The following is a 19,526-nucleotide window of genomic DNA, read 5'->3' as shown; positions in this document are numbered from 1 at the left end:
AAGTGCAAAGGCCCTGAGGCAGAGTCAGGTGTGGGCAGCTGGAGGAACTTGAGCAGAGTCGGAGTTAGGGAGAGGAAGCAGAGACAGAGCTAGAGAGGCCCTCTGGCCAGACCATGGCGGACCTCAGGGACCAGGGCTCAAGCTGCCGCCTGCCCTCAGATACTCAAACTTGGTTACTGCATCAGCCCAGAGTAGAAGCTGGACCTGTGCTCTGGGAGGGCCAGCCTCCTGGGCCTGGGGCCTCTTGACAGCACATTCCAGACGCAGCTGCCCACGCGGGCTTGCGCATTATGATTCCACCGGCTGGGAATGTCTTCAACAGACAGCAGCGTCCTCACAAACCTGCCCCAGCCCACTCCAAGATGCCCTGGGGGCCTCGACCTCAGATCTGACTCACACCTGGGAGTGCCTGCCTGGCCTGGGGGCTGAATCAGTTGGAGCCGGTCTCCCAAGACCTAGAGACACCCCCTTGACACCCCCCTGCCCCCAGAGAGCCAGGAACCTGGGCTGAACGGCAACATTCCGGCATTCTTTACGTCTCCGTTCCCTCTTCTGTTCTTTGGGACATCAGATGCCCTCAACTGGTATATCCCCAAGGGCTGGGTTCTGGGAACAAGGAGTGAGGAAGTTACTCTTTCTGCTCCCGCTCGACCGTGGCAGGTGTCACTCCGCACCTGCCTGGTCCTGACTGCCGCCTCAGCTCTCTGCCCGCGAAGCTGCGGACTGAGGGTCTGTCCCACGGCTCTCTCCTCGCCGCGTCTCCTGTTACGGCTTAAGTCAGTGCACGGCTCTGGTGTTCCACTCCTCATGGTGAGATCATGTTTCCTTGTAAAACGTAAGCAAGAAAAATGGGAATAACACACAAGACCGGTGGACAGAGGTATGACTGCATGGGAAGCAGAGCATCAGAGGATGGGGTTCAGAGGACACCGTGTTGCAGGAGCCGTTTGCTTCCTTCGGGTTCTCCCCCAAAACGTTTGGTCCAATTCTTGCCCAGAGATGTTCCCACGAAGCTGGGCCGGGCCCGTGTCGAGAAAGCCAAGGATCGCTAGAGGGAAGGAGAGGCTGTCGGATCCCTGGGATTGCCTGTAGTCAGCTACACAAACCGGGGCGCCTGGGTGGCATGGTCGGTTTCTGCTCAGGTTGTGATCTCAGGGTCGTGAGATCGAGCCCCACGTCGAACGAGGCCCCGCTCCGTGTGGAGTGTGCTTGAGATCTCTCTCGCCCCTGCCTGCTCTCTCTCTCTAAAAATATATAAGTAAATCTTAAAAAAAGAACACAAAACTGAATTACCACACACCTAGTGCCTTCAACAACAGGAACGTATTCTTCCATTTCTGGAAACCAACCCGGCAGACACCCAACCTCGGTGTCCGCTGAAATCAAGGGCTTGCCCGGCTGTGCTCCCACTAGAAGCTCCAGGCACAGGGTCATTCCCGCCACCTCCAGCTTCGGGGGCTCCAGGCACCCCTCGGCTGTGGCTGCGCCCCTCTGGTCCCCGCCTCCGTGGTCACGTGGCCTCCTCTGTGTCCGTGTCAAATCTCCCTGTGTTTCTCTCTTATAAAGACACTTGTGACAGTACTTGGGGCCTGCTAGGATGGTTTCCTCATAGGGTGATCTGAATTAACTTATTTATTTATTTATTTATTAAAGATTTTATTTATTTATTTGACAGAGATCACAAGCAGGCAGAGAGGCAGGCAGAGAGAGAGGGGGAAGCAGGCCCCCGGCTGAGCAGAGCGCCCGATGCGGGGCTCGATCCCAGGACCCTGAGATCACGACCTGAGCTGAAGGCAGAGGCTTTAACACACTGAGCCACCCCAGCGCCCCAGGGTGATCTGAATTTAATTGTACCCACCAAGACTCCCGATGAGGTAGATTCCACAGGTGCCTAGGATGAGAATATGGGCCGGTCTCCGAGGGCCGTTCTTCAGCTGATCTCAGACTAGCCTGCGTTTGTGACGAGGGGGAAGTTAAGGTGTCATGGGGACAGCAAGGGCCGTCTGGGCACGGGGGGGGGGGGATTGGATCATAGGCTGGTCACCCCGCAGGAGACACGTCCACGTGTTTGGAGATGAGGTGGCAGTGGCTCGGGGGCTCGTTCTCAAATAGCCACTTACATAAAATGGTTGCACCTGTGCGTTTCTCAAGGTGTGACGTCACACTGCAGCTGTCAGGAATACAGCTTGATGTTCGCGCCCAGCCCCCGGCACCCGGCACAGCCCCATCGCTAGCTGCCAGCGTGATGCCCCCCATCCTGATGCCTCACGCCGAATTTGGTTTTGCCCGTTGAGAACTGCGACAGAAGCGACCTCCTGGGTGAGACTCGTGCACGCTGGTGTTTCCAGGGCACAGTTGTCGCACTCTTTACTCAGCCTCCTGCTGACGAAGAGCAAAACGGACGGAGCCGGGGACGCAGGTACAAGGTACTCGCAGGGACACCACTTTGCCCCCATTGCAATGGCTGTCAGCCAAGACAGTGGGCACTCGCCAGCATCTGGGGACAGCAGACATCGGAACACCGGCACCCTGCTGGTGGGAGGTGGCTGGGGCAGCCGCCTTGGGAAACAGTCGTGATCACATGGCCCAGCAGCTCTGCTCCTATACGTATACAGGAGAAGGGTGAAGACACACATCCACAGAAAAACCTGTACAGCCAGGTCCGGGGCAACACCGTCCACACAGCCATAGTGTCCGTCAGCAGAATGTTACAGGCAACACTTCCCCCACACGCCGGAGCATCTCCGGCTCCAGTAGGAGCGAGGCCCCCATGTGCCGCCCCGGGGACAGACCGGAGCCCACGGTAGGCAGGGAAGGAACCAGACACACGAGGCCACACAGGGCGTGAGTCCATGCGTGTGACATGGCCAGACCAGGCTCGTCCGGGACGGGAAGGGAGCTCACAAGGGCCGGGGGCTGGGGAGTGATGGTTGATGGGATGGGGTTTCCTTTGGGGTGATGGAATGTTCGGGAACTAGATAGAGGTGACAGCTGACAGCCCTGTCCTGAAAACACTGAGTTGTACACTTGCATGGGTGAAATGTGTGGTATGTGAATTTTATTTCAGTGAAGCTGTTATTAAATTCCAACAACTCCTGGGGCAGGACAGCTTCCTGGGCGTCCCTGGGCGTGGGTCCCACCCCCATCGCACAGATTCCCGAAGATTGTCCTCCTGGAGGGCAGGGTGGGGACACTCCAGGAAGGAAGACTGAGTTTCTGGCTGGTGGGAATAGGATGTTGTTCCAAGTTTGTGCGTTGCGCCCTCTGCCCAGTGCTGCTGTGGATTACCTCATTCCATCCCTCCAGCCTTCTCACCGGGCCCATTTTCCAGACGTGTCACTGAGGCTTGGGGAGGTGACACAGATACGCAGGATCCCTCAGGGGTTGGCCGCAGGGCTCTGGGGACACCCTCTCCCATCTCAGTCCTGGGGTCCTGCGGCTCGGGCACACCCCATACATGGCCTTCCTGGGACCAGAAAGAAGGATCAGGGAATCCCCAGAGCCACCGAGAAGACTTCCTGGCTTCTGGCGAGACCGGCTACCCCTCCTGCACCCCACTGGGCCAGGCTTGTCACCTTGTCTTCGCCCAGGTGCTCTTAAAAGGTGCCACCTGGGGCCCTGCCTGTAGAACTGGGCCTAGCGGAGCAGAGGGGCAGGGACTCAAGCCCTGGGATGTGGCCTGTGTGGGGCCTTGGGGAAGGTGCTGACCCCCTCGGGCCTCCGTTCCCGCACCTATCAATGACGTCTCTGGACTCTGAGTCCATGGGGGTTCACTGCTCCTGTCAGGATCCAGGACACTGAGTGGCTCCCTGTGGGGCTTGGGTGTGTCTGTAAATGACGAGCAGGTATGGCTGGAAAGGGGGCCACCCTCCTCCGACATGCAGCTCTGGAGGACGATGGGGACGGGATGCTGGGGCCCCAGTCAACGTCCATGCCCTGCCGGCTGGCCACAGACACGCACACATGCGGGTCCGCCGTCAGCCCCCCTCTCGCCTCAGCACCCCATCGCTGCCCCCCGTAACACGGGTATGCACCACAGTCCCTCGACCGACACGTCCGCCCGTGCCCAGCCCTCAGGGAAGACCCTGAGGGCCTGCCTCCTGGGGAGCAGACAAGGGCCCCCGAGGCATGCCCAGTGCAGAGGCCTGGCTGGCGCAGACACGCAGGCCAGAGCCGCCCACCCCCTGGCCTCGGACTGCTCCCTGTCCCCCTGCCCAGCTTCCTGTCCCTCACCGACCGGACTCTTCGCAGCCTTTCCCCGCGTCTCTCCCCGGAGCTGTCTGTGTCTCTGTCTCCCTCCGTGTCTCTGCGGGCCCGCCTCTCTCACACCCACACCCCCGCAGCCCCTGCAGGCTAAGCCGGTGACTCACGGACACGCACTGCCCTCCCCGCCCCGCAAGACAAACACGCGCGGAGGCAGGAGAGTTTTCCCGAATGGGCCCCGCCCCGCATCCTGGCCCCGCCCAGTCGCCTCGTCGCCCCTCCCCCGAGGCGCTGAGCCCGCCCGACGCCCCGCCCACTGGCCTGCCGCCGCCTCTCCACTGGTCGGCTCCTGGCCCACGGCCCCACCCTGTCTCCCCTGGCCCGCCCCCTGCGGTGCAGGCCCCGCCCCCCCGGACTCCCTATTGGCCCGCGCGGGCTGGCCCGGCAGAGGCGCCCCGCCCCCGCCTCGGCGATGGCCGAGCCGCGGACGCGCCGCGGGGAGGCAGAGCCGGCGGCGATCGGGGCGCGGGGCAATGCGCGGCCGCCTGTGGCTGGGCCTGGTGTGGCTGCTGCTGGCACGGGCGCCCGGCGCCGCGGGGACCCCGGGCAGTCCGCGGAGACCACGCAGCTACCCGCACCTGGAGGGCGACGTGCGCTGGCGGCGCCTCTTCTCCTCCACGCACTTCTTCCTGCGCGTGGACACCAGCGGCCGCGTGCAGGGCACCCGCTGGCGTCACGGCGCCGACAGTGAGTTCGGGGAGGGGTGCGGGGCAGACAGGCCGGCGGGAAGGACAGGGGCAGCAGCGGTGGTGAGGACCGGCCGGTCCTCTGTCCCGTAAGGGTGTGTGGCGTCTGCTGGGGCCTCAGTTTCCCCAGCTGTGCAGTGGGTCCAGCGCCCGCGCTGAGAGGGCTGGGCAGGTGAGGTAAGCGTCGCAGAGGAAGCTCCCAGCGCTGGCCCTGCTCCGCGGCACGGTAGCTGAGGCTGGGATCCCTGGGTCCCTTTACAGGGGGGAGATGGCGGCTCCTGGAAGCCCCCCACCCCAGGTCCCGGCTGCATAAAGAAGTGGAAGCAGAGCTAGGGTCTGAGCCCTGGACTCCCCACACTGCACATCCAAACTCAGAACTTGCTGGAGTGAGGGACCCCTGTCTTTCTTCTCACACATCATTTTGGTAGATGAGGGACAGAAAGGGAAAATGACCTGCCCAAGGGTCACATTGCTGGGGTCAGGGTGGGGGTGTTGCTGGGGCTCCTTAATGCCCAGAACTGTCCCTGACGCCCTGCCCAGCAAACAGTAGGCACTCAATAAGTGTGTAATGTAGGGGGCAAGAGGAGGCACGGGGGCAAAGGGGAAGGAGGAGCCCAGGGATTGCCGGGGATCTAGAGCCTCCGTGACCCCGCAGCCCTGTCTTGGTCTGCCCAGAGCTCTGAGGCCTGGGCTGGGGATGGCTAATCACTGGCCACTACCTGAATCACCACCATTAGGGCAGGTAATCACCCCCTGCCCTTCCATCTGCTTTCATTGGGCACCCAAGGCTTTCATTAGGCTCACTGGACAAGGACAATGACAAGGGGACTGGCTGGGCCAGTCCATCGGTGGTGGGCACAGGCAGGCAGGGTGTCTTAGGCTGGGTGTGGGGCCTGGATCTTAGGTGGGTTGGGACAGTCACTGCTTCTCTCTGAGCCTCGGATCCCCCATCTGGGCAGCAATAGTGGCGACATGGTTGACAGCTCTGCGGAGGGAGGCTCTTGGAGCTTTTCTCTTTCTTTAATTCTGCGGGTATTGATTGGGTACCTATTGTATGCTGTAGTGGGCACAGGGGGCACAGAGCAGCGGCCAGGACAGCCCACCATCATGGGGCTCCCACAGCAGTGGGTAAAGTGGTTAAACAAGTGAATGACTGATGCAGTCATTTCACGGGTGGCCATGTAGGGAGCAAAGAAAATGAAAACATCCCCTGTGATGTACAGGGGATGACGAAGGGGCAGCTTTATTTACTGTAGAAGTCTGGGGGCTCTCCAAGGAGGTGGGCTTGAGTTGACTCTCATGTAGAGAGAAGGAGCTGGGTGCCTGCTAGGAGAGAGAGCAGGTACAGAGGCCCCATGTGACATGGGGTGAGCTCCCCATCACCTTAGGCATCCAAGTCCAGACCGAAGACCAGAGGATGAGGCCTGAGCTCCAGAATAGGCCTGGTCATCCCCTGGGTCAGCCTCGCTGGACCACTCCAAGTGGGCAAGTCTTCTCCAGGGTCTCCCATCCACCACTTCCCAGGCCTCAGGGTCCCTCTCTGGGAAGCAGGCACATCGGCCCCTCCCACCTGGGGTTGTGGGGCACAGAGATTGGCATACGGTTGGGGCTCCTGCAGAGGCAGTGACCACCATGGAGCTGATCATCACCCCGAGTCCTCCCCACCGCAGGGCCCGTCCTGCTTCAGGCCTTTACACTGGCTTCAGTGTCCTGCTTGCCCCTCCCACCCCCCCGCCCCGGGGTGCTCCTGGCAGGGCCTGTGTGCCCCTGGGTCAGCACACCCAGCACAAGGCCAAGCTCACCGCAGGGGCTGGGTGAACGCACGAGGGCCAGTGGGAGCGTGCGGGTGAATGGACGGTGGGCTGCCGGCCCTGAGCCCTGCCCCACCCCCCCACCCCCAGGCATCATTGAGATCCGCTCCATCCGCGTGGGCGTCGTGGTCCTCAAGGCTGTGCACACGGGCTTCTACGTGGCCATGAACCGCAGGGGCCGCCTCTACGGGTCGGTGAGTGCAGCGTGAGGGGTGTCTGGTGGGCGGGTGTTGAGGGGGAGCAGAGGGTCCGGGACCCGCCTCACACGCCCGACCCCCCGAAGCGGGTCTACACTGCCCACTGCAGGTTCCAGGAGCGCATCGAGGAGAACGGCTACAACACCTATGCCTCGCTCCGCTGGCGTCACCATGGCCGGCCCATGTTCCTGGCACTGGATGGGCAGGGGGCCCCACGGCGTGGCGGCCGGACACAGCGGCACCACATGTCCACCCACTTCCTGCCTGTCCTGGTCTCCTGACACCCCGGGTCTGCAGGATGCCTGAGCTGCACGGCCTCGGACCTGGGGCCGGTGAGGTCCCGGCTGTGGCCAAGCCGGTCTGGTCACTCATCTTCTCCCCAGGCATTCATGGGGTGTGGGCTGTGTGCCAGGCTGGGGGCACTGCAGGCCCCCACAGACACGACCTGACCCCCAGGAGTGCCTGAGTGGGGGGGGGAGGTGGACACTGAGCTGAGCAGAGGCCACAGGTGTCCAGTCACAAGCTGGGCCACAGAGGCCCATGAAGGACATGGCCATGTGTCACCAGAAGGGCTAGGAAAGGCAAAGGTTCTGTGATGGGAGCCCACTGGGGTGTCTGAGGGAGGTAGGTTGGGAGAGGCTCGGGCAGAGCAAGGTCTGAAGGCTGGGGGAGAGAGGGCGGCATGGACATGCCACAGGGTGACAGGTCCCTGTTCTCATCCCGGGAGCTGGGACATGTCCCCTCCCACGGCAGAGGGGACCTTGTCAGGGCCCCAATGTGGGGGTGACCCTGGGCTCCGGAGGGCGCCCGGCATCCTCACCAGGTCCTCACGAGAGGGAGGCAGAGGGCGGGGGTCCCAGAGACGGGCCGACCCGGGGCTGCTGGCGGGGAGGTTGGATGGGGGCCGCGGGCCAGGGAAGGGAGGAGCCGGGTCTCCCTGGGGCCTGGGGGAAAGGGGATGAGCCTTCCTTGCTGTATTTGAGCCTAGAACTGTCAGGGGATCAGTGTGTGGTGGTCACAGGGCATAGAATGAAAACAGAAGCACACGCGCACGCGCAGTCTGAAGCTGCTTCAAGGGCAGCCGCGGCCAGGGCTCCCCGCTCCTGTGGTCGGGGAGTTGGGGAAGGCACGTGCAGGCCACAGGGGCTCCGTGCCTGCATCTTCCAGGGGCTTGGGGGAACCTGGGGTGGCCGTGCCTGCTGCCCTCCCAGAGTCCTCACCCCCAGGCTGAGCCCCAGCAGGCAGAAAAGGGGCAGAGGGAAGAGCCCAGGTTCAAAGCCCAGCTCTGCAGCCTTGGGCCAGGTAGGTCCGCTCAGGGGTCCCACCCCGGGCGGCAGTCCCTGGGGCGGGCTTCAGGCGCCCACCCTCTGAGCAGCCACCTTCCACTTAAAACACGGAGAGTGAGGCCGGGGAGCAGGTGCCGGCCGGGCCATGCTGACCGGAGGATGCTCGCCGCGGGCGGGGCGGCCGGGCTGGGGAGGCGCTGGTCCCCGGCGGCTGGGTCTACCCTCAGGGAAGCTCTGTCGTCTTCCGGCGGGGGTGGCTGCTGGCGAGCTCCCAGGTCGGGGTCCGCAGCTGGCAGAAGCGCCACAGCTCAGGCCGCCCCCAGCGCCCGCGCAAAAGGAAAACACGAACCACCTGCTTCTCTTTCTAAGTAGGTGTATTTTTAAATAGCTTTCAAGATACACATATTTTTTTCCTTTAAAAAACGTCTGTCGGAGCAGTTTTGTTCTTGTTTTGCTGGTCATCCCGTGGTCCCGAGCCCCCTGTGCCTGGGCCGGGGACGCCCGGGCTGGGGACTGGCAGCCTGTCCGGGCATCACGGAGACCCCGGGCCTCACGGTTCCACCCGGTCTTTCCACAGATCATGCAGGGCCGCATGTGAGCTCAAACGTCCGTTTATTTCAAAGCGGTAATAATTTAAAATTATAAAAACCTTTCCGCCGCTGCTGTGTGGAGGGTGAGGTTAGAGACAGATGGGTAGGGGAGCTGGGGACGCCCCCAGGGGTGCCGTGTGCCCAGGCCCCTGTGCCAGATGCCAGCCTGGAGGCGGCGGTCCTCCGAGTCTCTGCCCGCGGCGGAGGGGGGGGCAGTGTGGGAGCCAAGGCAAGTGGGGCACCTCCAGGCTCCGGCTCCGTGGTGCCCCCCCCGCCCCCCGCCCCCCAGGGCCCGGTGCGGGTGGGGTCCTGTGCTCACTCTGGGGGCGCGGGGGCTCAGGAGTTGCCGGCCGGGTTTTCGTTGCTCGGCGAGCTGGAGGACGAGGAGGACGAGGACGACGAGAAGCTCACACCGGTCAGGCCTGGGGGGTTGGTGGCCGTGTTCTGTCCCGTGAGACTTTTCCGGCACACGGGGCAGCTGTCGTGCTTTGTGGGGACACGGGGGGGAGGGGTCAGAGGCGGAGCACACGGGGGACGCCCCCAGCCTCGGCCCCCGCTCACCTGCTGCAGCCAGGGCACGATGCAGCCGTCGTGGAAGAGGTGACTGCAGGGCAGCTGCCGCACGCGCTCCCCCAGCCCGTAGTCGTCCTTGCACACGGGGCACTCCAGCCCGGAGCCTGTGGGCCAAGAGCCCGTGAGCGCCCCCAGGGCGCTGCTGAGGGGGCAGTGCCGGGAAAGGGAAAGCCGCCCCGCGGCCGAGGGCTACGCACCTACATGTTCCTCAGTGACGGGGACGGTGGGGAGGGCCTGGATTTTCTCTTTGTCTGCAGGCGGGGGGCCTGTGTTTTCAAACTGATTGAGGAGCTGAAAGACAAGAGGCCAGAGTGCCGGGAGCTCGGCAGGCAGGCGCGGCCCCTCGCCCCACGGGGCTCTGAAATGCAAGGCTGGGTTACCTGCAAAAGCACCAAGGCTGTGTTTTTCCAGGTCCCCGGCCTCCCCCCCAACAAAGCTGAGCCCCACGCTCCTCCCCACCCGTCTGTGTGTCCAGTCAGGGTCACTTTGCACCCAGGGCGACCCCTCCTGGCATCAGGGGTCCTGCCCAGGTGCTGGATCCTGCCCTGGCCAAGTGCCACAGCCTCCCCAGTGCAAGCCCTCACAAGGCCCACCAGGGTCACGGGGACCACCCCATCCCAAGGACAGCTCAGGACACCGTGGAGGTCCACGTGGGGCACCCCAGGCCCAGGATGGGAGTTATGGAGAACTGGGGAGCAGGGCCCCCAGGGACCCTTTCATCCTCTGGTAGCCTCATCCTCAGCAGAAGGAAAGACGGTGACACCCCGGTGCCCACCTCAGGCACCCCACCCCGTACCTGCGTGATGATGGCATCCAGGCCGTTGGCCCCCCAGGCGTAGTCCATCGGATTTGAGTGCAGGACGCCCCTGGGCAGAGAGGTCTGGGGTTCAAGTGGCGGAGGGGCCGGGCAGGGCGCTAGGGGACCCGCCCACCTACTCACCAAGGGCCCAGGCCCAGGCTGGGGATGCTGGCCGGGGTGATGATGCCATTAACCAGCTGCTGGATGATCCTGGAACAGAGCGGGCAGCCCGGCCTGTGGTCAGCATCCACCCGAGGGCGGCCCGGGCAGCATCTGTGAGCACCCACCACACCTGCTCCCCACGCGACAACCCGGGGCGCATCCCAGAGGTCCCCGGCCCTGCCGTTCACCGCAGCCCCGAAACCCCGAAACATGCCGGCTGAGGTGGTGGCAAAGCCTGGGCCTGGGGGAGCCAGGCAGGTCCCAGACGCCGGACACCAGGGTCATCGGCGCAGCCCAGGCTGTGTCCCAGGCTGGATTCCAACGGAGCAGAGCACGCCAGGGCTGCCCGCGCATCTGAGCCCAGCTGAAGTGACACAACGCGAGTCTGTGCTTGGCCAAGTCCCCACTAGGAATCTCCCGAGAAGCCCGGCCCACGGAGGAATGTTCTCTTGTTAGCCCCGTCCTTCAGAACACGCCTCGGCCCACAGGGAAGCCGCCCTGGTACCACGGAGGGAGCTCTGGGCTCCGCCGAGGAACCGCCCTGGGAGACAAGGACCTGAGTGGGAACCACGCCCCTGCCAGGTGAGCATCCGGGCAGGGGGCGTGGGGGAGAGGCAGGGACCCCATCAGAAGGATGGGGGCACCGAGGGGACAAAGGGCCCTCGCTGCTGTCCAGTTCTCGCCCGTCCTCAGGCCCTTGGGCCACACTTCCAGGCCCCCGTCTGCACCCCAACAGCAGGGTGGGCAGAGGCAAAATCTGCCTGGACGTGCTGGGGACCGCCCTGCCCGGAGGTCAGCCCCAGAGCTAGTATCCACCCCTCTGTGCCCACAGAACCTTCCGGAAGGGCAGATGGTCGGCCCGCCTGAGCTGGGATGGGGCAGGCCTCAAGACTCCCCCAAGCATCCCGCCCGCCGGCCACCCACAGGGGCCTCACCCTTCCAGCGTGGGGACGCCTTCGTGCCGGCCGGTGGCCCGCCGGGCAGTGAGGCGGGCGCGGGGCTGCCGGGCGCCGTACCGGTGCCGAGAGTGCTCCCTCTCCCTCCGGCTCTCAGGGTCCCTGCCCTCATCGGCCTGCACCCCGGGGGGGAACGTGGGGATCTCGAAGCTGTCGTCAAAGATGCCGAAAGCAAACTGGCCGTAGCCCTGCGGCAGCGTGAACAGGTGCTGGTCCACGTTCTGCGGGGGAAGGGCCGTGGTCACAGGCCGGGACCCTGAGCTGCCACCTGGGAGCCCAGGCGTCCTCCACGCACCGCGGGGTGTTGCCCCGACCCAGGGCTCCGGGGGATGGGGACGCGCCGGGGGGCCCTGGCGTGTGGGAGGAAGGCGGAAGGTCAGGCCCGGCGGTCAAGGGTCAGGCGGACGAGGGCAGGGCTGGGCGGCTGCCTGCAGGAAAGGCGCACGACCTGGGGCCGGACTCACCTCAAATGACGGCCTGCTCTGGTCTGGGGGAGCCGTGGAGGGGGCGGACCCATTTTCTGTACTCCTGGGAGGACGGGGGCAAGTCAGCACCAGGGGGGTCCCAGCAGGACTCAGGGCCGCGATGCCCCTCCGAAGCCCTGCCTGGGCCCCAGGTCGGGAAGTGGAGGCCGACTCCCCAACATCCCCCGCCCGCCCGCCACGGCCCGTCCAGAACAGAACCAGCGTTCGGCGCAGCACCCCGTGTCCCAGCCACAGCCCCGCCCGCACCCCGAGGGCGGTCCGGCCAGCGTGCACCCGGCTGTGTCACCTGGTTTCTTCTGGAAGCTCCTCGATAAAGCCAGACTCGCATCTGGGGCAGATGTAATCCTGCAGGGGAGAGGGCAGGTGAGCGCCGTCTTGGGGCCCCTGCCCCGGGCTGAGCGAGCGGGACCCCCCCACCTCTAGCCGTGGCACACAGCAGAAGCTCCAGGCACACCTGGCAAAGTGCCCCAGGCCAGCGCCAGAACTGGCAGAGGCCCTGCTGGGGGGCCCTGGCGAGGGCACGGGCACAGACCCCCATCAGCCACAGCGACGACCTCTGTGTCTCCGTGACTAGTGACCCCTGCACCTGCTGCCCCTGGTGCCGGTGAGGCCCGGGCTCCCAGGTCACCTCCGGCCATCCCACCGTCCATCGGCCCACGCTCCTCAGGATCACAGAAGTCATTTCAAGGTCTCCCCTCACCCACATCAGCTGTTAAAGGCTCTGACAAGGCCTGTAACAGGCCAGCTGCTGTGGGCCCACTGAGCAGTTCCCGACTTAGACAGACCGAAAACATTCTGTGAGCACCTCTCCCCACCACGTGCACATAGCGGCCTCTGTACCAAGCTCTGGAAGGGTCGCAGGAGTGACCGTAGGGCCCCAGGACTATGGAGGCCTCAACAGTCCAAGTTCCAGGATGGGGGCACCTAAGGTGGGAAGTGCCACCCAGGGACAGAGACCAGCCTGTGGGCATCCATAGTGGCATTTCTGGAACATTCCAGTAGCCCCCCCACGGGGCCCGTGACCCCATTCCCACCTCTGGCCCACGGGTGCTGTCCCGACTGGAGAGTGAGGGACTGGCCCCAGGGGAGCCATGGGCACAGGTGGGAGGCCAGGCCCCTCTGTCAGGGCCGCGGGAGCCACCACAGCACAGGCCACGTCCCCTCACCTTCCTGGACGCCACAAGCAAAGGGGGCCCCAAAGGACAGTGTCTGAGCCAGATGGAAAGAAGCTGCACAGGCCACAGGAGCTGGTGTCCAGGACTCACACAACCCCTAACAGCTCAACAACAAAACCACAAACCACCCAGTGCAGAAATGGCCGAAGAACCCAAACAGGCAGTTCTCCAAAGACACTAGGACGGCAGGACGCTCACCCCGTCGGGAGCAGGGAAATGCGAACCAGAGCCGGGGAGACGCCACGTCACGGCCCCCCGGACAGCCCGACCCCGACACGCAGTGACAAGTGCCGGCCAGGACGTGCGGACGCCGCTGGCGGGGACGTGACGCAGGACCGTCTCTTCGGAAACAGTCCCGCAGCGGCTCGGACAGTTGCACACGGACTCACCCGACGACCCCGCGAGTCCACGGCTGCGCACGCGGCCGAGACACACGGAAACACATGTCCCACCAAACCCTAAGTGCGCGTCCACAGCGACACGACTCACGGCAGCCAAAAGGTGGTGACGAGCACAGTGTCCCGGCACAGGTGGATGTGGCCCACCCACGTGCGGGAGTGTCGCCGGCCCCAGCAGGAGCGAGGCCCCCACGCCCCGCCCTGGGGACAGACCCGGAGCCCACAACACGCAGGGAGGGAACCAGACACAGGAGGCCGCACGGGGTGTCCACGCATGTGACACGTCCACACCAGGCTCCTCCACGGGCGGGAAGGGGACTCGTGGGGGCCCAGGGGCTGGGGCAGGGGATGGCAGATGGGAACACGGTTTCCTCGGGGCTGATGGAAAGTTCTGGGACTGGATGCGGTGGTGGGTACAGGAAACACCGGAGAGCACGCCGTGAGCAGGTGGGTCGTACGTCAACGAAGCCGTGAGAAGGAGCGCGGATGGCAGGGACGTGGGGGCACAGGGAGCGAGCAGCCCTCGGGGTTAGTGCGGGCTCTCGCTGCCCGGCAGAGCCTCTCGGGGAGGGCGGGTCAGCACGCAGGCCGGTGTGGCTGCCGGGGTCTGTGGCCGGCCTCGGTTAGGACGCCGGGACCCAAACCGTGGCTTGGCATGGCCACATCACAGTACCGGGCGTCCCCCAGGGCTGCTTCGGCTCAGGGTCGGCAGGAAGGTCCGGGCTCTCTCTGTGCCCTGCCGGAGCCCACCCGGCCCACACCCGCCCTCCGGCTGAGACGGAAACCAGACCTGCGCCTACCGCCACCGGCGGGGACGGCCAGCCAGGGCCTTCGTGAGAAGCTGCCGCCCCTCCCATCGGAGCCCGGCCGCTCCCAGCCTCCGTGGCCGCCCCCCGCCCGGCCCCCTCCCCGGCCGGCCCCGGAGTGTCTGCTGCCTCGGCCCAAACCGCGCAGCCCGGCCCGCGGCAGAACAGGCAGCCTCTCCTCCCTCCACGAGGCTTGGGCCGCTCCTGAGCGTCCCCGGGGGGCACAAGCCCCTCGCCCCACTCTCTGCTCTCCACGCTGCCCGGCGCCAGCTCAGGACAGGCCGGCCGGCCGCTCCGCTGCCCTGCCCCCACCAGTCCCCTCCGCCTGCCCTCTCTTCTCGCGGCCTGCACACCGTCCCCTTCGCCAGAGCGTTCTTCCCGGATAGCTACCTGGCTTGCCCCCGCTCGGAAGTCGGGTCTCTGCTCAAACGTCACCTCCTGGCTGCAAGCCTCGGTCTCCCCACCTGTAAATGGAGGATGGCCTCAACCCTAGGGCTCTGAGATCCGGCAGCCACCGAGGACCAGAGGGCTAGCTGCTGGCCGTGGTCAGGGCCCTGCCTCAGCGCTCTCCAGCCCCGCGCAAGCCCCACGGCTGAATCCAGGTTGGCCTAAGCCGGGGGCCCCCTAAGATGTCAGGCAGGACTCCAGCCTCTGCCTGTAGGCAGCGAGGAAGGGACCAGATCTGGGGGTGTCCCAGTGCCCTCCTCCTCCAAGGGCACACCCCAGAGACCTTTGTTCAACCTGCGCAGCCAACAGTCGACGCCTGCAACCCAGCAAGGACACCCTGGATGGAGCGCCTGCCGCCACGGGGCAGAGCCTGCCCCCCCAGCCTGGGTCCAGGGGGCGGCGGCCCCAGGCTCCCAGCCCTCTCCTGTCTCTGACCCATGGCTCCGCACGGGGAAGCAGTGACCGCTCCCCCTCGGAGGAGGGCCCACCCCAGCACCATCGCCAACAGCGGTGGCCGGAGCACGGACAGGACGGACACTCAATCCACAGAGCGCCCTGCTCCTGTGCTCGGCCCCCACGACGGGCCTCGGAGGTGCGACTCGGCCCCTCCTCAGTGACAAGGAGGACACGTGGGTGCAGACACGGGACTGACCTGCCCAGGGCGCCCAGGTCAGCTGGGACGGCCCTCGGGAGCAGGCACCGGCCTCATGTACGACCTCCTTCACGGCACGGCCAGGCAAGGCCCCACGGGATGGTCTGCTCTAGGGCGACGCTGGGCTCTGTGGGCCGGGCCCCTCGGGCCCCCTGCAGGACCCACAACTCCACGTGCAGTGCAGACGCACCACAGGGACCCAGACTCAGACCCAAACACAGCCCCGCGTCCCAGCCTATGCCCCACCAGCCCACGGACCTCAGGAGCCACCTGCTGCCCCACGCAGCTGTTCTCAGAGGGACCTGCCCAGACCCCATAGGAAAGGAGACCCTGTCCCTCACCACTGCCCAGCCCCCTGCCCTTTCTTCTCCCGCTCTGAGCAGCGGCCACCACGGCCCACGTCCACACCCCATCTGCCTCCGAGCGTCTGTGAGCGCCGTGCACACCGCTGGACGCCTGGGTGCAGAGCCGTACCGCGAGCCGGCCGTGGGGGAGGCCTGCTGTGAGCCGAGGATGTGCATACACAGCCCGGCACTCGCTTCCCCCCAGGGTCCCCATCCCCACCTTCCTCCGTCTTCCCACGGTGCTCCAGACACCACGGCTAGCCGGGAGCCTATACGACAGGACACGTGTGCCCACTGCGCTGGGGGTGTCCCCTCGCTTCAGCTGCCACATGGCTCAGAGGCCTGGGGTGCCCTAGGGCGCGGCTCACCCCGGCACCCAGCCACCTCCTTGGGCTCAGCCTGCTTCTGCCCCTGCTGACCTCAGACCCCGAGCAAACATCAGCCCTCTTCAGGGTGGCAGGGTGGGGTCCACGTTCCCCGGGATGTCAGGGCTCCCTAGACATCTCCGGGGCCCGACGTCCACTCCATGCTCCGCGGGTCCAGCAAGCCACTGGAGTCAGGTCCACCCTTAACCTCCCCAGGGCCCCGGTTTCTGCAGCTGCAAATGGACAGCTCACCATGGGCAGGGCCCCACATGGCTGTCAGGTGGCCAGAGGGCCCAGAATGAAGCCACATGGTGCCCAGGAGGCAGGCCCAGCCCAGGGCTCTGTGGGGAGGACTCCACTCCTTCTGCTGAAACCTGAAGGCCAGGACGTCTCCAGGCCCCTCCAGAAGCAAGGCCAGCGGACGCGTGAAGAGAGCGAGGACAGCCTGGCTCTCCTCGCCCCGGCACCCCTCCAGGCCCGTCTCCGTCCGAGCACGCACTCAGGACATCTCTGAGAAGGGAAGCGGTCCCCGTCAACGTGACAGGTGCAAAGAAGGCCATCTTTAGGTGCCACCCACAACAGGGAGCTCAGGGCGCGAGGACCCCAGGCTGCCGCCTGCTCTGCCCACCCGGTGGGACTTCCCGGAAGCCCTGCAGACGCCGGGCACAGCCACATCCACAGCCCTGCAATCACGTCCACCCAAGCCGGCACCCCCGGCTGCACCCCGAGTGCGGCCTTCTCCTGGGAAGGATCGAGTCCGGGCTTGTGCGCCAGCCTCGGAGACCTGCAAGCCAGCCGGCCCGTCTGGTTCCTGCTCCCACATGCCCTGCCCCAGCGAGGCCGCCGGCCTGTCCCTGTGCGCCCCGCGGGTCAGGGCCGGCACTCCTCCACACACACGCGCTTCCACGGGACCCCACAGAGCGGACACGGGTTAGCTCCTCAAACCCGTCTCGTGGGCCAAGAAACAGAGGTCCAGGGAGTGGAGTGCCTTGCCCGGAGCCACACGGGGGAGACGTAGCACAGCTGGGGGCGACCTCAGCCTGACCCTGCAGAGAAGCCCCTGAGAGCAAGCACTGTCTCAGGGCCTCTGGAGGGACCCCAGCGGTGACAAAAATCCCAGGTAGGAACTGCACAAAAGCCAGGCCCAATGTGTGCAGCATGCGAACCCCGGGGCCACCTTCCCCTGCTACCCCGTCGACGGAGCCTGCGTTTCCGCCCCTGCGTGCCCCCTGCGGATCAACGGCCGGTCTCCTGCGCCGCGTGGAACCCTACCCCAGGCCCACGAGCAGGCATGCTCCTCCCCGTTACTGGCTGTTACAGAACCTACCAGCGTCCTAACCAAACACCTGCCAATCACGCATCCAGCACGGCCTCTCTGCCCAGCCTGTGAACGCTGAGGACGAGGGCCAAGGATATCTCCACACCACTGATTCCGTGCTTAGGAAGGTCCTCACCAGCCCGGTGACAACTACAAAAGGTCAGGGTCCTCCAGGTCCAAGGCCACAGGGCCAGGCAGTGGCCACACCTGGCCAGGACCCAGGCCCTGGGAGGTGCTGGCCCCAGGGAGAGAGGCCCAGAGCGGACAGCCGTGCAGACCGCCCGGCCCCACCACAAAGCAGGCCCCTGTGGGGGAAGCCTGAGACCCAGGGCCCGTGGCGGGGCTCAGACCCGCTGCAAGGGGCTGCAGGCCATTAGGCTAGGCTGGTCGTCAGGGGACCACCGCCCTGGTCGAGAAAGACGCGGAGCCGGGGCTGCAGAGCCGAAGAGGCAGAAGCGGGACTTTGGGAGGGGGCAGGTGCAGGGCCTGTCTCCGCGCCCCCAGCAGGTGCTCCACGTCTGAGGGTTCCTTTTATTCTTCCTTCCCCGGAGGAGGAGACCCTCGCCTCTGGAAGCCACACCTCCCTGCCTTTCCCAGGCTCAGGGCGCAGACACCGCTCTCCGCTCCAAACCCCGACTTTAGCCCACTTTCCTCCTCTGTGGCCCGGATGACACCGACAGACCCCCCCCCCACCGGCCGCTCTCCCAGGGGTGCCCACAGCTGGAAAGGCGGACCCCAGTCTGCCTCTGATCCGGGAACAGCCTCCACCCGCCAGCCATGCCGCTGTGGGGCGCCCTGGCCGGAGACGAAGGGTGAGGAGAGCAGGGAGCCCTGCTCCGTAACCGCAGACACCGACCCACACCTCCCTCTGCCTGCCCCGGGGCATCGGCCAGGGCAAGCGTCAGGGCCGCGGCTGGCCTGAGCTTCCCGGGGTTTCACCTTCCGCACCTGCCAAGGAGGAGAGGGTGGGACCAGGCCGCCGCGTTCCTGCCGGCCTGGGGCAGGGGACTCGGGTCCCACTCTGGACCTCCGGGACGAGGAGTCTGGGAAACTGTACCTTTCACAGGCAGCCCCTGCCGCACCACGCGGTTGGGGCGACGCGGGCCTCCGTGAGCAGAGAGCAACACCTGGCCACAGACCGGCCTCAGCGCCCCCGCCCGAGCTCCAGGGACGCTCGGAAACGCAGGCCCGCGGCACCAAGAGCCGCCCGGGGCAGCTGTCAGGCCCGGCCCAGGTCCACCGCCTTCCCGGCCCTTCGCGGCCACGGGAAGGCGGGCGGGAAGGCTCCAGCGGGCGGCCCGCAGCCAGGCGCCCGCAGCGCCGACCACGCGCTCCGGGAACGGCCCCCGGGGCCCCCCACCTCTCTCCTGCGGGGCGGCGTGCCGAGCGCAGGTCACGCGGCCTCCGCGGGCCTCAGTTTCCCCAGCAGGGACCGAGGGGCCTGCCGGGGCCCGAGGCCGCGCATCTGGGGTCATCGGCTCCGCAGCGCCCCCGGCGGCGGACCCCGCCTCCAGGCCCTCCGCAGAGACCCGGGCCGACGCCTCCCGGGCCTCAGTTTCCCCGTCGGAGCCCGCTCGCCTCAGGCCGAGAGCGAGCGCTCCCGCCCGCCGCCCCGGCCCGGGCCTCACCGGCAGGCGCGGCACGATCTCGACCGAGCAGCAGTGGCAGAAGTACCGTCCGGGGTGCGGCGACGCCTCGGCCATGGCCACTGCCGCCTCCTCCGCGCCGCCCGCCCCCCGCGCGGCGCCCGCCGCCGGCCGTTTGCTGCTCCCTTGCCGGCCGACGCGCCCGCGCACGCACACGCACACGCACACGCAAGGCACGCACGGCACGCACGGCGTGGGGTGGAGAGCGCGCGGGAGCGAGGCGGGCGGCGCGCGCGGCAGGCGCGGGCCCGGGCAACGGGGGCCGCCGAGGGACAAACTCAGCGCGGGCGCCTTTCGCGCGGGGCTCCGGGCGGCGGGGGGTGGGGGCCGGGCCTCGACGACCAGGGGCGGGGGCCCGGGAGGGGCGGGGGCCGAGTCTCCCTGGCAACCCGGATCGGGGAGCGGCTGGGGGCGAGGCCCGGCTGGACGCGGCGAAGAGGCCAAGGGGCGGGCCATGCCTGGGGTGGGGTCGAGCCCCTGCTCTCCGGAACAGGCCGTCGCGTTCACGTCCCTAGTTGTGTCTCCCACCGCCGCGCCCGCCCTTCTGTCCCCTCACCGTGCTCGTTG

General features: G+C 66.3%; 2 protein-coding genes across 3 annotated transcripts; one reads left to right on the top strand and one right to left on the bottom strand.

The window, feature by feature from the left end:
- Positions 1–4,725: 4,725 nt before the first annotated feature.
- Positions 4,726–8,839, top strand: FGF22 (fibroblast growth factor 22). Of its 2 annotated transcripts, none has more exons than XM_044254755.1 (3): positions 4,726–4,950; positions 6,851–6,954; positions 7,067–8,839. In XM_044254755.1, the coding sequence occupies exons 1-3, from the start codon at positions 4,737–4,739 to the stop codon at positions 7,421–7,423; spliced, it is 675 nt and encodes a 224-aa protein (XP_044110690.1). In that variant the 5' UTR covers positions 4,726–4,736; the 3' UTR covers positions 7,424–8,839. The 2 variants fall into 2 exon arrangements, with proteins under 2 accessions (XP_044110690.1, XP_044110691.1); XM_044254756.1 differs by having other exon boundaries at positions 7,044–7,294.
- RNF126 (ring finger protein 126) lies at positions 8,839–19,072 on the bottom strand. Its single transcript, XM_044254753.1, has 9 exons — positions 18,942–19,072; positions 12,095–12,153; positions 11,788–11,851; positions 11,303–11,544; positions 10,347–10,415; positions 10,203–10,272; positions 9,604–9,697; positions 9,395–9,510; positions 8,839–9,319 (listed from the first exon to the last, which is right to left on the bottom strand). Exons 1-9 carry the CDS (start codon positions 19,014–19,016, stop codon positions 9,170–9,172), a joined length of 939 nt encoding a protein of 312 aa, XP_044110688.1. The 5' UTR covers positions 19,017–19,072; the 3' UTR covers positions 8,839–9,169.
- Between the last annotated feature and the right edge of the window lie 454 nt (positions 19,073–19,526).

Source organism: Neovison vison, chromosome 6 (assembly GCF_020171115.1).
Source record: "Neovison vison isolate M4711 chromosome 6, ASM_NN_V1, whole genome shotgun sequence".
NCBI lineage: Eukaryota > Metazoa > Chordata > Mammalia > Carnivora > Mustelidae > Neogale > Neogale vison.
Note: the sequence above shows the minus strand (reverse complement) of the source record. Positions and strands in the feature narration are given on the sequence as shown.

Coding starts and splice junctions, on each gene's coding strand:
- FGF22 (XM_044254755.1), top strand. CDS start 4,737: ATGCGCGGCCGCCTGTGGCTGGGCCTGGTGTGGCTGCTGCTGGCACGG. Junction 4,951..6,850: donor CTGGCGTCACGGCGCCGACA/GTGAGTTCGGGG, acceptor CCCCACCCCCAG/GCATCATTGAGATCCGCTCC. Junction 6,955..7,066: donor GGGGCCGCCTCTACGGGTCG/GTGAGTGCAGCG, acceptor TGCCCACTGCAG/GTTCCAGGAGCGCATCGAGG.
- RNF126 (XM_044254753.1), bottom strand. CDS start 19,016: ATGGCCGAGGCGTCGCCGCACCCCGGACGGTACTTCTGCCACTGCTGC. Junction 11,852..12,094: donor GAGCTTCCAGAAGAAACCAG/GTGACACAGCCG, acceptor CCGTCCTCCCAG/GAGTACAGAAAATGGGTCCG. Junction 10,416..11,302: donor GGCGTCCCCACGCTGGAAGG/GTGAGGCCCCTG, acceptor GCTCTGTTCCAG/GATCATCCAGCAGCTGGTTA.